Source organism: Limulus polyphemus, unplaced genomic scaffold (assembly GCF_000517525.1).
Source record: "Limulus polyphemus unplaced genomic scaffold, Limulus_polyphemus-2.1.2 Scaffold72, whole genome shotgun sequence".
In the NCBI taxonomy this organism is placed as follows: Eukaryota; Metazoa; Arthropoda; class Merostomata; order Xiphosura; family Limulidae; genus Limulus; species Limulus polyphemus.
In genome coordinates, this window is record NW_013665682.1 from 889,652 (window position 1) to 905,977 (window position 16,326).

Sequence of the window (16,326 nt, forward strand, 5' to 3'; positions counted from 1 at the left end):
TTGTTTTTTTACCTCAGCGATAATATTAGTTCGTTTTTGTTTTTTTAAAACAAGTTGTTATTATGAATTTCGTTAACATGTAAGTAATATATAGAATCTTACAATACATTTAAATATATATATATATATTTTAAGTAACATAATTTTTCTGAAATTATTTACACTTTTAAAGTTAATTTGTTGAGAAAACCACCGCTAGAGTTTCATATCATGCACGGACTCGTGTACTCTGTAACGAAACAGTTGGTAATGTTACTTGTAATCGTATATATTATATAGTTTAGAAACTCATCGGTAGGAGTGCGTTAGTTTAACACCAACAAGGAGTTTTAAAACATAATATTAGTATAATCAAGAAGAGTAATTTTATTTACCAATATCTCACACAAAATTAAAGTAAGTTATAATGTCTGGACGAGTTATGAAGAAGCGAAACAAAATAACATCGAGGTCCGTCAAAGCTGGTGTGTTATTTCCTGTAGGACGAATGCATCGATATTTAAGGAGAGGAACTCATCATCTTCGAATCGGCGATAGAGCTCCAGTATACTTAGCGGCTGTTATTGAATACTTAACTGGTAATTGTAATCAGAATAATATTATTGTTATTTAATAATATATATAATAATATGACTATTAGTATTCATAACCCTATATTAAACTTGACTCTTGTTACTGTTAAAGTACTCAGCTCAAGGGTCAGTGCTTGGCCTTTGCACTTAGTCTTAGTTACATTAATCATTTAATGATATTGATATGGGCATGATTATAAATTTATAAAGTGTGCTGATGAAATGAATCTCTTGGGTATTCCTAACTGTACTAAGGATGTTGAGGTACTACAAAATGACTCAAAACTATTGGTAAATTGGACAAATAATTGGCAAATGACCATTAATTGTAGTAAGTGCATGGTAATGCATTTGGCTTATCATAATTTGATCACATGTTTAATATAGATAGAAACCTACTCAGTAGTATGATTGAAGGAAAAGATCTTGGTATAATGGAGGATATATCACTCAAGCCATCAAAGGAGTGTTCTGTAGCTAATTGTAAAACTAATAGAATTTTAGGATGTGTTTATTAACATTGATTAGAACTCAAACAAGGTAATTGTCTCAACATAATTCACTAGTCAGGCCTCTCATGGAATTCTTTGTACTGTTTTGGTATCCTAATCTAAGAAAGGATATTAACTTATTGGAGAGGGTTCATAGAAGGATTACTGGAATGGTTTCATGGACAGAAGAGTTACCTTATAGGGATAAGTGAAGATCTCTTAACTTATTTTCTCTTAAGAAAAGCTTTAACATTTAAGGGTAAGATGTGATCTTATTGAAATTTACAAAACTATCTAAGGGATTGCTAGGATTAAGGCCTATGGTTTCTTTATTATATATTTTAAAGATAATACTAATAGGATAAGAGAACATAAATGTAAGGTTTGGAAAAGGCAGGCTAGACTCTAGTTAAAACTATTTTATTTTTTGTAACAGGATGATTAACTTTTAGAATGAGTTGCTGTTGGTAGTAGTGGATGCCAACACTTTGCAAAAGTTTAAGAGTGGAATTGATAATTTTCTGAAAGTAAAGGGAGGGTTTAGATTTTTATTTTTCCCAAGGGTGGGTATGGAAGACTAACCTTGAAAGATTAAATGGTCCCTTATTATCCATAGGTTATGTTAAGTTAATATGATTCAAACTACCAATATGTACCACATAACAGAACAACTTATTCTACGAGTATATAACTTTTAAGAAAGTAGTAGTTTACCTCAAGTACAAGTCTAGATCAAGACTCTTAAAAAACTATTTTTTTTGTAACAGTTAAATTCTTTATTTGAAAAATATTGATATATGTTTGAAATATATTCATTAAAAACATTTTACCTTATTCCTTTACAATTTTTGTAACCAACTAGTGTATGTATATTTTATATTCTGTAGTACAACAGACTCCTGTATAGTCTACAATATTGATGAGCAAAGTCATCAAAGTTTCTTGCCAATAATTCCTGGTACAAAATTAAAACCAATATTAACTTTATAATTACTTTATAACTCTAAGAACCACCTATTTGAACACCATGTAAAATGTACTACAACAAATGACATAGTTGGGTTTTTTTTTCAGTGTTAATATGGTATAAAATTTTATTGTCACTTCATTACAAACAAATTATTAGTGCTAACTTAAACTATGCTGTGAAGTAAAGTGTATAGAAAATAAATAATTAGACATGTGATACTATACCAACTGTTCTTTACTCATTTACTTTCTAAAGACTTAATTAAAATAATTTTGAGAAAGAGTTTTATCAATGTTACATTTTAAAGCTGATGATACAGAAAACAGTATCTCTTGGGGAAAGGTAATTTCATTGTTATCATTACATTTTCATATTTTGTGTTGTGTTCTGTTTCTAATATTTAAGATCTTTTATTTGAAGTAACATGATTAAAAAGTAATTGTTCTGTTTGACAAACTTTGATAGTGAATAGATTTTGTACTTTAGTGGGTTATTAAGAAATAAGTAACAGTCTTACTGACTGACAATGTATAAACTTCTAAAAAGACAGAGATCACAAGTCTATTTCACAAAAATAGAATGACTAAATTTTGTTTTTCTTTATTAACAGAGAACACTTGTGGCTAGCTAAAGTTTCGAATAGGGTTAATTTGGGGTCAAAATCTGGCCCCTTTACACCAATTTTCAGCTGGAAAAACTTGTGAAAATTATTCTGAATTTATAAAGATTATATTACTCTATTATATAATACTTTTTCAGCTCCAAAAAATGGAAAACTGCACAATATTGTTTTGATATTTTTCTTTTTTTTATTTTTAAGTTACAGTAGCTACAACAGTTTGTAACACCATACTATCTTAGAGATTCTGTTTAAAAGGTTGAATGTGAAACCAAAATGTTAGAATGTAGAAGTTGGCTTTTGTTCACATTGCTAATTAAGAATTAATGATTTTTCTCAAATGCAAAGGCTGTAACATATACATAGCTTCGTCAAAAGTACATAAACATGGGGTTAAATATATACAATATTTAAAATCTGTATTTCTTTCTTAATTATTAAGTTTCAAACAAGGAGTATTTTTTAGTAATGAATGTTCTATTCAATGATGTTGTAGTGTATGATAAATTGGCAACAAAATTTATTTTATTATTTTACTTTCTGATCAGCTGAAGTTTTGGAGTTAGCAGGAAATGCTGCCAGAGACAACAAAAAAAGTAGAATAACACCTCGTCACATACTTTTGGCAATTGCAAATGACGAGGAGCTTCACCTTGTAAGTATTTGTATAGTTTTAGACTCTACTGTTTGAAGATTACACTTTTCATGATTTAAACATGAGCATAATATAAAAAACAATTTCATATCTAAATAAATGTAATTATTTTAATTGAGTACCAATTTTGGTTGACAGTACTGTTCATTAAAAAGCTGCAGGCCTTGTGTTTTCTTAATTCAAATAATCAGATTTATGCCTTGAAAGTGACTGTGAGTCACATAATTCGTTTAGAAGAATGCCAGTAAGGTTTCTATAATTAATATTAAAATTCTTATCAATATCTTAGATCAATAAAATAGTTAGAAGCTGGTCTTTCTTTTTCCCTACCTTTTGGTGTTTGTGTGCATGTTCAAATATGATATTTTGTAGCCTGATCACTATAGTAACGCGTGAAATTATGTGATTTTTTGCATGTTTTTGTATAAAATTATGCAAAGTACAATGTAAGGCTGTGTGTTTAATTACATTTTTGTCTTTGAGAAGAAATGGGCACAACAGTAAATATTCGTGAAATGTGCAACTATGAGGACAAAAAGTAACTGAAAAGATGAACTACAGGCATGACAAGTTAATTGTAGATCTAGTGAATTTGTAAATTTAGTTATTGCTATTAGAACTCTCTTATCACTGAATTATCATTTCTGCTAAAATTCATTACACAATTTTTGGCTCTTAAAAATATTTTGGAAATTATTTCCTGGAAATTAGTCTTATAAAATTTTATTGTTATAGCTTCTGAAAGGAGTAACTATTGCATCTGGTGGAGTTTTGCCGAAAATTCACCCTGAACTTTTGGCTAAGAAAAAGGGTGGAAAGTTTATGACACCTGCAAACGCTTCCCAGGATACAGATCCTTCTCTGGGCAAACCAGTTAATGATGCTATGGTTAAAAAAGCAAAAACATCGTCTTCACCAAAAAATCATAAAAAACCTGCAAGTAATCCAGGAAAGGGAAAGGGAAAAGGCAAGGTAAGAATATCATGGTAGCTATTAGTATATTATATGTGCAAAGTTTATTTCTTCAGATTTACAATTAGGGTTGGTTAGTTCTGAGTATTAATAAATTAAAAGAAGTGCTTTTTCTACTTGCTGAATACATGCCAGTATATATTATACACACACTCACAAAGTATACAGATAATTATTTATACTTGTCATAAGACATTACTATTAGGTCAATAATATTTTTAACACTACGTTATTTATTCAACACCTTAGGGCTTTTCAAGAAATTGAAGAATATTTAATAGTATTTCAACCACACTATGTTCACCCTGTCCATTGCCAACAATGCATTTCACTTAATACAGAGCTCATTGGGTCAGCTAGGAAACAACAAACATAGTAGTTGTTGGAGTGCTATTTATATAAGTCATTTGTTATAACAACAATTGTTATGATGTGAATGCCTTTTTTTAAGCTGGTGAAGCATGATTATAATTAATTATACTTATAATAAGGAACTAGTGTTAGGCTTATTATATTTGTAACATTATGTTTTTATTCAGTCTCTAAGGGATATTCATGAAATAGAACAGTGTATAATAGTATTCCAACTACACTGTATTCACCATATACAATGTGAGACTGAAAAGGATATACAAATGTGTCAAAACTAGTTTCTTTAATATCAAGATTTGTTACAGTTTGTTCCATTTAATTGTAGATAATGTAGCCTTATTGCACAAAAATGAGTGTGTTACATAAATATTATTCTTATATAATGTATGTAGGTTTTAACTAAAGCAGATTTTGAGGAAATAGTTCACATATGAGAGTTCATAATATGTTTTTCACTTATTACAAATTAATCACTATAAGGGTTGAAAAGCTACCTACACTGTCCATATCCTTCATCAACAACATGTGGTTTTTATTCCTCTTGTGTTCTTAATCAAAACTATCTGTCTTTATCATCAATGAGACTTGGCTTTGTTTACTCATTTTCTATTCTTTATCAACAGTTTGTAATTTCTACTCTATTGGTATTTATTATAAACAATTTTATTATCTACTCTGCATCTTTCATCATCAGCTCTTGGTTTCTTCACTTTTCATTAACAGCATTTCACTCATTGAAATAAATATAACCGCTCTACAGAAATTTTGTTCACAGATAAATGAATGCTGGGGTCTTCATCACATTTGTTGGGTTCAGTGTTCATTATATAGGACTCATACGACTACTGGAGTTGGAATAAGCAGGTTTGTAATAGACAAGAAACAGGAGAAAATATCAGATATATCAAACTTTTAGAAGAAAAGTTCCTTGAGTGATATCTCACAACCCTAGATTACCTATGGCAGTGACCATTCCAATCATACATTTCCAAGGGAGATAAAGTTCCAGTTGATACTAAGTTGTACAAGTTTCTGTATCACTCCCTTGAAATTAATATAAATATACTCCAGTAAGGCATGGCACAGACATAGGGTCGAGCAAGGATAAACCTTTCTAAAAATTATTGTGGTAAGTAGTCTTTGTCTAAGCTAGAGGATTAGCAGAATGTTTTCAACCTTTTCACAACCAGTTTACAAAGATTCCTACTAACTACATGCAGAATACCTGCACAACAAAAAAACAACAACCTAAATGTATCTAATAAAGTATAATACTTACAAGTTATGTAAGAGTGAAATACTTTGGTTTTTCTGTCACCACACGTGTACTTACTTTTCCTACTTGAGCAATATTTGGTACCAATTCTACCAGTATCTTTTATCAACAACACTTTCTACTTTTTGTAAATCAGTATTTTACATCAGTACCATCTCTTTATATCCTTTTTTTCTAACATCTTTCATCAACAAGAGTTTGTATGTTTTCTGCTTGTATCTCTTACCAACAGAACAGGGTAACTACCCTGTATTGTCTTCTTATCAACAACTTCTGGGCAATGCAATTTTTAATTTGTCACCTTGAGCTAGTATTGATTTGTATTGCTACTTCCTATGATCAATCATCTTTAATAATTACATTCATCTCAAAGTCTTTCTGGTGGGAGGAAAGCTATATATGTATGTGCAGTGCTATAATGCTTAAAAAAATGGATAAACTATAGATTTTTGGAGATTGGGATCCAGCCTAAAGAGTGACATGGTGCACAGTGAGGATGTGCAAGTGTCATATTCCCTCAAGAAAAAGTGAATGAACACACTTTCCCTTCAGCTATGTCACTCAGCATTTGTTACTTTTATATCGAAGATCATGATGTGTAGAATGTGAAAGAACATATGAGGTTAGAGTTTATGAACTAGATAAATAGAGTCAAATTCATATTGTTAAGTATGCAGATGGGAAAAGAGTGTATTTTAGAAATTCAAGACTTTTTTATATTAGCATTTTGATACATGAAATATCTTAACCACAAACAGAAGTCAGTAGTATAAGAAAGTATTGGACATTTTCAGCTATAGTTAGCTTTAAAATCTATATGGACAGTGGATGTTTAAACTTCAATCTTTAATGTGAATGTATATATTTTACAGAATTACATTTCACACTATTCAAGTTGAATAAAAAAACCATGTCTTAAAAGTCAGCTTATAAGTGACAGTCTGTGTATATAAAAAGAAAACTTATCTTAATAAATGTCCATTGGTTACATTCTTCACATTACAAATTATCATTGATAAAGGACACTTGCAACCTTTAGTAATTATAAACTTTACCTAAATTCTTGAATATATGTATGTGCATAGTATAATTTTTTATTTTTTCTGTACATTTAGGGAGGCAGTACAGTGAGTGGTCAAGGAGGCATTACAATTCTTTCAGAGAAGAAGCTTTTTCTTGGACAGAAGGTACAAACATGTTTGATGATTACTCAAGGTGCATATAAAGCTAATAGGCAACTGTAGTATAGTATATATTATCAGGAGCTTATTCGTAGTCATTGTGTTTACTTTTATATGTTTGCATCATTTAGAATTTGTGGTTGAAAATGATTCAGGTCTTTTAAGATTAATACAGTCTTTAATACTTATAAAGTACATATTTTTAGTGTACAGTCCATCACATCTGAAATATACGTAGGTGTTTGACTAATTTGTATTTAGTATTAAATATTAAGCAAAGACTGAATTTTTTTACTGATATGAAAGTAGTACTTTTTTTATTATGTTCACCTACTTTAGGAAATGTTTGTGTACTAATACATTTACAAAGTAGTTATATAAAATGTATGTTGGGTAGTATGAGCAATATGGAATTCTTCTTTTTTTGACATGTGGAGTAAAAAGTGAAGAAAACAACTAATTTTTGTTTCTAAATCTTTGGCAGCTTACTGTAATTCAAGGTGATATTGTGAAAATAACAGCTGATGCGATTGTTCACCCTACCAATTCAAGTTATTTTCTAGGTGGAGAAGTTGGTAAGTGTTATTTATTAAATGTATATTTACTATTAAATCTTATTGTAATTTCACAGAAAACTTTTTCTAAACCCCTTAATAAGTGTTTCAGAAAAGTTATTTTTTGTAAATTTTGTGAATTGTAAATTATGTGTTAAATGCCCAACCAAGATGAAGGAGTTATTTCACTGGGTGCTTGTTGTGTATAAACATAATGAGGAAATAAAAATAATAAAAATTCTTAACAAGTTATACTTGATATGGTAAAGTGAGCTGCACATTTGCTGGGTGATTTACAGCTTGTGTAGCAGGATTATTAGTTAGACACTGTTCAAAGGTCAATAAAACAAAATTAAGTATAAATAGATGTGTACTTTTACAAGCTTTAAGCTATTTAGGATAAATAATTGTGGTTTCCTGTTACAATTTGCAGTCATTCTAGAAAGACAAAAGGGAAATTTTAATTTATTTCCTAATTTTATATGGTAGTTACAAGGTCGATCAAATCAACTAACCATGTAGTGAAAATAACAGGTAAAATATAAAAATTTTCCAAAAAAACATTAGATTTTTATTTTATTTATTTTTTATTCCTGTAAACTCCCAGTGGAGCATAGGGCCGCAACAACACCTTGCCAATGGAAGGTGTTGTTGCAGTTACTTGTAGCAGGTTGGTTTTTAAGGGGTGGAGTTGCTAGCCCCACTCCCAACCCTCCCCCTTTCTCATCCTGGACTTGGGACCAGGCAAAGGCGGAGGTTGGCATGTTTGGTGTGACGGGGATTCGAACCCGCAACCCTCAGATTACGAGTCGAGCGCCCTAACCACCTGGCCATGCCGGGCCTTGATTTTTATTTAGGAGGTATTGAAGATTATGCAAATGAAATTTGAAAATTTTCTGATGAAGAAAAGTATTTTTAATTGTAACATGAAAATCACTTTACATTCGAAACAGTCAGCACTCTGACTCAGTTTATTTATGGACAAATATATAAAAAAATACTTTATTAAGAATTAATATTTTTTTGTCTGTAAAAGATGTAATATTTACTGAAAGCTCACCAATTTTTTTGAAGCTACATTGAGTACTTTCAGAACTATGTATACCTTCATGGTTACATGGTGGTTACAAGGTCATGTAAGGTACATGAACCTGTTGCAAAAATGTTAATGTGTCAGGCTGAAAGATCCAATAACTACACCATAATTGCAGCTCAACACATTGCACTCTTTCAGCAGTGGGAGAACATTATAACCCTTAGTAGTCAGTCCTGTTATTTGGTTCAGAGTAGCCATGTTTTTGGTGGATGCTTTTGAAAGGCTGTCTTTCATCTGGTCAACTGCTCAAGATTAGGTATGTTATCTATAACTGAACCCTTGGGGTCTCTCCCTTGGCTATGTGACACACATATGTATAACATGCTATTCAGGTTGAAACTTTCAATTCCATATACTTATTTGCTAATTGATAATAAAACTACAAAACCAGTCACAAACTCTAGATTATTTCTTAAATATTAGTGAGATTTGAACTTTCTACAGTATGTTTGGTTTAACTGATATCTTTCAGAACAAGTTCATAATTCGTTTTTGGGAGTTCAATCTCATTTCTGTTAGTAGGCTAGAAGGGTAAACTGCACTCAGATGTTTTTTTTTTAATGGATATTTCACCTTACCTTCTAAAATTTCCAGTAACTATGATAGATCATACTTTTAAGTTATTTTTGTGACTTCATTAATAAGTTCAGTTTATTTTACCATAATAGGAATAACAATTGCATTAGTATTTGAGCTAATATCTTAAAGAACCCAGATTGCTAATAATATGCATAATTTTGTTTACTTTCAATATCTTTAATTAATTTAGTAATTTTATTGTTGTGTGCCAAACTTTCCATTCTGTGTTGTTTTGGGGTTTTTTCTATTATTGTTATATAGTTTTAAATAGCTTTTTTTTGTTACAGTTTACAGGTTATTGATGAAGACCTTTAGTGCACAGCTGAAAAAAAAGAATTAATAATTTCTTTTGTTATCATTTAAAAAGACGCATTATTTACTAATTGTTTGTGTGATATTGAATATACCAGTTTTGCAATATCAGTTTTCAACTGTCTTGCTTTAATCTTGCAAAATCACAAGTTTCCAAAATGAGGTGCTCAGTGCTTAGGTTTTGTTGTTTACATGACATTGATGATCAGTGAACCATTTGAAAAATTGATCATTTAAAGCCTAAGGATTTATGATGATTTACTGTCAGATACTTGAAAGATGTATTGAAACCGAACAACAAAAGTGTTATTGGTCATAAAGCAACTTCAATATCACATACTTATGCATTGATCAGTCAAAAAGACTGGTGAAAGCAGTTGTGTTTGTAGATGTTCAAATGAAAAATGGTTCAACTTTTCAAGATTTAATGTTTCTGTCATAAAATGCAAAATGATACTGTGACTTGGAAAAATTACTTGACACTAATTTTTTACCAAATTTGTATTCTTTTCCATGGCAGTAGTTCACCTTTTCAACCTTAGATTCCATGTGCTTTTAAAAACGACTGAATGATTCAATATTTGGAAATCCAGTGTAAAATATCATTGCATTTTATCATCATTTATTTTGCTTGAAGAAAATCTGATTTATTCAAATTTGTGTACTGACTCACCCAATTCTACAATTCTATCCAGCAAAGTTCTGTTTTGTTCCCAACAGTTTTTAATTTGAAACTTCAAATTTTCTAAGTCTGTTAAATTATTGCTTGAAAAACTGTAATTCAGTTTAGACTAATGGTTTTTCAGTTTCAATACTCAAATCAGAAAATCTATTTGGCAGACTTTGTCAGGTGTAAAACAGTTTCTCTGAATACCAGTCTCATTTGACACCTGTAAACACCAGAAAATTAATATCTTCACAAAATAATTTGATAGTTTAAATTTATAGAAAAATTTTGATATTGAGGTTTACTTTTGAAATCATAAGATTTACATTTCACCATTGGTACCTCATAATAATATTGTGAATAATTTTACTAGTAAATATGACATCTACAAAAAATATGTTTACACTAATTTTATGATCTAGTATGCATGTATTTCTAAAGATATCTTGACAGAAAGAAAGTGTACCTCTTCATAATAAGCTCTTTGTTCAATCATGTTTGTGACAGTAGATTTCACAGTTGATAAAGGTTGGCAAAATTTTGGTGATTTACAACTATCTTTATGATAAGTCCAGTTGGTTCTACATCAGGCTGCAATGTTCATTTCTTGTTTCTAAGTGATATCTTATGTAAGATTCTCAGAAGTGCTCATTTACAAATGACAGTTATGTACTTTATTTTAAACCTTTCATACCCATCTTGTCATTTTTTTATCAGGGTAAATCAATGTTGCTTTAATTTTTTATTGTCATTGATCTCCATTTTATTGCTCTCCTCTCCCAGGCCTATTATTTTTTGAGGTAATGTGTTGCACATAGTGTAGCATCCTTTAAATGAAAAAGAATATTTAATTTTCCTCATCTGCAAACATCATCATTCGATAACATAGCTCTAAATAAGTATGATAACAAAATTGAAAAATATCATAAAACTTACTCTTGCAGTTGTTTATAAAATGTTAACTTGCAATATTACAAGACATTCCACTAGAATTGGAGACGCAATATTTTCAAAAAGATCATGCAGATACCTTGAATGCCACATACATTAATGTTGTGCTTTACAACAATTCCAAGAATTGGCTAATTTGCCAGTATTTTGCATTAATGTTGTGTAAACCCTTCTTCCAGCAGTGATAACCTCATTTTTATTTTTTGTGACTGATATTAGTTATGAAAATGCTTCTTACACACACATGGGTCTTGTATATTCATAATGTTGGAAAAACACGTTGGTTCAAGAAGTCATGATACAAGGTGATAAAAACCCTATAACAAGAGTGCTTTTGAAAGGTGGACCTTTCTTCTTCAGGGGAAACTGCATTCCCAGTCCACCTTTCAAAAGTGCTCAGATTATAGGGTTTTTTTCCATCTTCTTGTATACTGTAACTTTTATAAATTCGTATAATTTAGTCTTTTATGTTCTTTGGAAGAAAAAAGTTATATCATCAGACTTCATTCTCTGTTATATAGGTCAAGCATTAGAGAAAGCTGGTGGTAAAGAATTCCAGCAGGAAATTACAGCCCTACTGTCATCGAATGGATCTCTTGACTCAGCTGGTGGTAATATCATCCATTCATTAATTTATCTCCTCAATTTTGTGAAAAAAGTTATGAAGTTATTATGCAATGGAGCTACCTTTTCAGATGCTAATACATAACCAAATGAAATAACTTCAGATTGATGTTTTAAACATTATTTACAATAGATTTCAGAACTAATTATTCCAGAAAAGGAAATTCTGGCTTATGGAAGAAATTTCAACTTTATTGATTAGACTGTGAATGGTGTTTATAAGTTTTATAAACTACATTTAACTGTAAACTATATCTGTAAAATCAAAGTGATTCCCTGAAGAGAACATTGCACCCAAAATTTGCATTTCATTTGATCATATATTTTTTATACATGCAAAATTAAGTGAATACATGTTATCAGATGTTTTGATCAAAATTTATATCTATAGATTTTGACTGGGGTTTTCAAGCAGTTTTCTGTCAATGAAAAATAGTGTTAAAGGCTTCTTCAGTTGGGCTACACAGCCAATTTTTACTTCTTGTCTCACCAGTTGTTCTGATGATAGTGCCTTGTGCAACTGAATTTTAAAAAATGTTATAATTATAATTTTGGTTGATAATTTCATCTTACAATTATAAGTATTAAGTTACTTTATGCTGAATGAGACTTGTTTTCACATCTTCTATTAAACAAAGTGTAAATTCTAGTTTTTGTAATCACTTCCTATTAGCTAATTGTATCAATGCACGTTTTCCTGATCCACATAAAATTGGCCTGATGTGGTAACTAAATATAATAATTTTAATTGAAAAATGACAAGCTTGTCTGACTTTTATTAACTGTATCATACGTGGCACATAAAGCAGTAAATTAACGGCAAGGGAAGTCTGAAGAATCCTTTATCTGTATAAAATTATTGTTGAATGAATTGTCAACTTCCAGCTAAGTAATTTTTTTAGGACCTTGTTTGAATTTATTATGATTCTATATCTTTTGAAACAATAAGTTTATTAGACAAAATAAAACTGGTGTTACAACAGTTGAACTGAACATACTCTTACTTTTGGAAGGCAGTACTAATAAATATTGAGTTCATTTTGTTTGTTTATTTGAATATCTTAGTCTTGACTTGTGATTTTCTTATATGATGAATTATTTTTTCCTTCTCGTATTTTATTTTGTAAACTTCACTACATCAATTTACAGAACTGATAAAGTCACTTATGAAATTACTGATATAAAAAAATGTTTTAAATCATTATGGTCAAATTGAGTTCCCATTGTAATGTTGCCGGTATGTATGTCTACTGTATAAAAATGTTAAAAGTATTCTAATGTCAAACTAGTCAAAATTTGTTATATAGAATTATTTATAATATCATGTGTGTAATATAATGCAATATTACCACTTTGTAGTTGCACTGAGCACTGGTCGTAATATCGGTGCTACCTACGTAATCCATTGCAATGGTCCCAACTACAATGATACTGATGCTATTGGTCTTTTGGAAAAAACTGTGAAAAACTGTTTGACTCTGGCAGATGGGAAAAACCTAAAATCTGTTGCTCTTCCTTCCATTGGAAGTGGCCGGTAATTGCCTTTTTTTATACTTACGTAATTATTAGTCTTTTTTTTTTTTCATTTATGTACTATTTATGAAGAAAGTTATATGATTGTATTACTTTGTTAAAATGTTTAGTTTTGAAACCTTTCTGTAATTTAAACAGTTTTTCTGGAAGGAATTATCATTAATCTTTATTAATGTCATAATTAATATAATCTTTTTTGATTTTTTGTAATGCTAGAATATAATTTAGAATAAATAGATTAGCTTTTAAGCTAGTTTGTTCAAAGAATTTTCACCACAATATCCTCACAATTATTCCTTATTTATAAAGATGACAATACTGGAAACTCTTTAAATAAGTTAACATTTAAAAATATATATCAGCTAATGATCAGTTAGAAGTGTTACCAGTCATTATTACATACTAGTTAAAGTACTCGGCTTTGCACAGGTTATTAAGTTGATATATTTTAGCAAGTGTATATAATTTATCATGAAAGTAAAAGTATTGATCCAATTTTAAATTTAAATCATTTCTGAATTAAGGTATTTTCTGTTATATCACCAATGTTTTTAATAAAAACAAATGTCTTTAATCAATGGAGACCCTAAATTAAGAAATCAACAAATATTTTCCCAGTTTTGTTGTGTTTCATTTTATGCTTTTGTTGCTAAGCAACATAGCATAAAAGCCATTGTTGGAATGCATTGTTACCAAAACACACTGGCTTTCCTATATATTAGAAGTTGGTAATCTAACTGATATACTGCAGGGTATACTATGTGATGTGCACGTACGTACATGGATAAGAAATAATAACCCAGGTGCACACCCTCAGGGTCCACTTAGTATGGGTGCAAAATTTCCGGTTTCTAGGTTCTTTCTTCTTGGAGCTATGGCAGTCACACAGACACATACAAACACGGCCTTTTGTTGTTATAGATACCACAAGGTGAAATGTTAGTATTATAGAGTGCAGGACTTTGATTGCCTCCTGTACATCTAGCACTATAAGACGAACCATTAACTAAAGAGCTGTGTTAAAGCTATGAAAGTGCTAACAACCTATTCAGAATATTGATAAAAATAAACAATATTTCAAAACTGGTGGTGCTTTGAATATTCATATATTAGATATGCTCAAGAAGATCACACGCATGTATATATAAACATGCACATGTACAAACATAAATGTAAAACATCTGATCAACTAAGCCAGGAAATCTAATAGTTAAGGAGTGTTGAGGTATACACAGTCTATTATTGCCCTTTTATGGTTGAAATTGTGAACATGTTATTTGCAAAAATTAATATCTAAAGTCTTTATTTTGTGTATAAGTATAATTTATAACTGATATGTAACAATATATCTCACCAAGACTATGTTAAACCTTTTCATTCGATTTCACTTTTACTAGTGCTGGGTTCCCTAAACAACAAGCTGCTCAAGTAATCCTGAAATCCATCTCCAACTATTTTGTTAGTGTGATGTCAAGCTCTCTGAAACAAGTTTATTTTGTCCTTTATGACATGGAGAGTATTGGTATTTATACAAGTGAATTAGCCAAGCTGGATTCCTGATAACCTTCTAAAGGTAATTTTTATGGGTTTAGTTTGTAGTGCTACCAGCTGTGAAGAGTTATAAAAGAAAAAAATATTTTAAACCTCTAAAGAATGACTTTTCACATCTTAAATAACCTGTAATAGAATAATTATAGAATAGAAAGGTTTTTTTTTTCCATGATTTTATGTGTATGTTTGTATGCTCAATTATGTGCCTAAAATGTAATCAAACATGAAAAATATAAATATAATGAACTCTTACTTTCTGGATATAAAAGTGCTTACTATTTTGGTAATCAAGTATCTCAGTTATAAATATTACAAATGTTGCATATTCTCATTATAAAAAAAAATATCAGTTTCCCCCTTTCTTAGGATTTTGTGTAATAATGAAAATAAGAAAAGGTTTGCATGTGAAAGTTAAGAAACTTAAAGCAGAAAAAATTTATATTGAGTTTCTTTCTTAGCCACTCTAACAGAAACATTATTGACAGCAGCTACAAGTTAACTGATAAAACAATTAAATGTTATTAATATTTTTTCTTTATTTAATGAAACTATATTAATTTCATAAAATAATATGGATGACAAATTAAAGAGATTTTTCTTGTGAGTAGTTATAAGTCTAGGAAAAACTGTCCTAATTGTTTTTGGGAAACAGAGAGTAACATATACTTAGCTTCAGTAGACAACAGACCTGATTAATTTATTTTAACATTTATAGAAAAAAAAATAGAAATAATTTAGGAGTAATATCAATTTTATGTGATTAAAAACGTTTCAGAGCTTAATGTGCATTTGAAGCTAATAACTGTATTTGGAAATCTCAGGTAAACAATGAGAATTGCTGACTTTTAGTGTAACACATTGAAGAATAAACTCTGAGTCAAATGGCTAGCAGGAAGTCTGAAGGCTTATAATGTAAAACATCAGGTTTCAATACTCTTGGTGGACACAGCACAGATAACTCGTTGTGTGGCTTTGCGCTTTACAACAAAAACAAAAAAATACATTGCATTAAATCTATTAGTTACTGACAACATCTTGTGCACCATAGAATAATATAGTAATTATTAAGAATTTTTGCCTAAAGGTAAGTCACTTATATAGATCAGAATTAGAATTAGTTTAAAAGTAACTTATCAGTTAATGAAAACTTTATAACAAATTTTAAGTTTAAAATGTTTGCTTTCCAATATCCAAAACATTAATGTGCATGATATTACTAATGTACACTGAGTGGTCACAAATAGACACCTAATTTTTCATCATTTAACTGATTTATGCTAACTAATTTGTGTTCACAGAGCACTCTATAAATGAAAATGGTCTGCACACTAATTATCTTGTGCTACAACAT

The 16,326-nt window shown here is 29.9% G+C and overlaps 1 protein-coding gene across 1 annotated transcript in view; it reads left to right on the forward strand.

Annotated features, from left to right (window-relative positions):
* Window positions 1–208: 208 nt before the first annotated feature.
* The window catches only part of LOC106466195 (core histone macro-H2A.1-like), a 21,330-nt gene continuing 5,212 nt past the window's right edge, over window positions 209–16,326 (forward strand). Inside the window, exons 1-8 of the mRNA XM_013926442.2 lie at window positions 209–578; window positions 3,201–3,307; window positions 4,043–4,279; window positions 7,043–7,114; window positions 7,593–7,683; window positions 11,789–11,878; window positions 13,251–13,425; window positions 14,822–14,997. Coding sequence (XP_013781896.1) covers window positions 407–578; window positions 3,201–3,307; window positions 4,043–4,279; window positions 7,043–7,114; window positions 7,593–7,683; window positions 11,789–11,878; window positions 13,251–13,425; window positions 14,822–14,984 — 1,107 coding nt within the window. The 5' untranslated portion in view covers window positions 209–406 and the 3' untranslated portion in view covers window positions 14,985–14,997. The remainder of the gene's footprint in view (window positions 579–3,200; window positions 3,308–4,042; window positions 4,280–7,042; window positions 7,115–7,592; window positions 7,684–11,788; window positions 11,879–13,250; window positions 13,426–14,821; window positions 14,998–16,326) is intronic.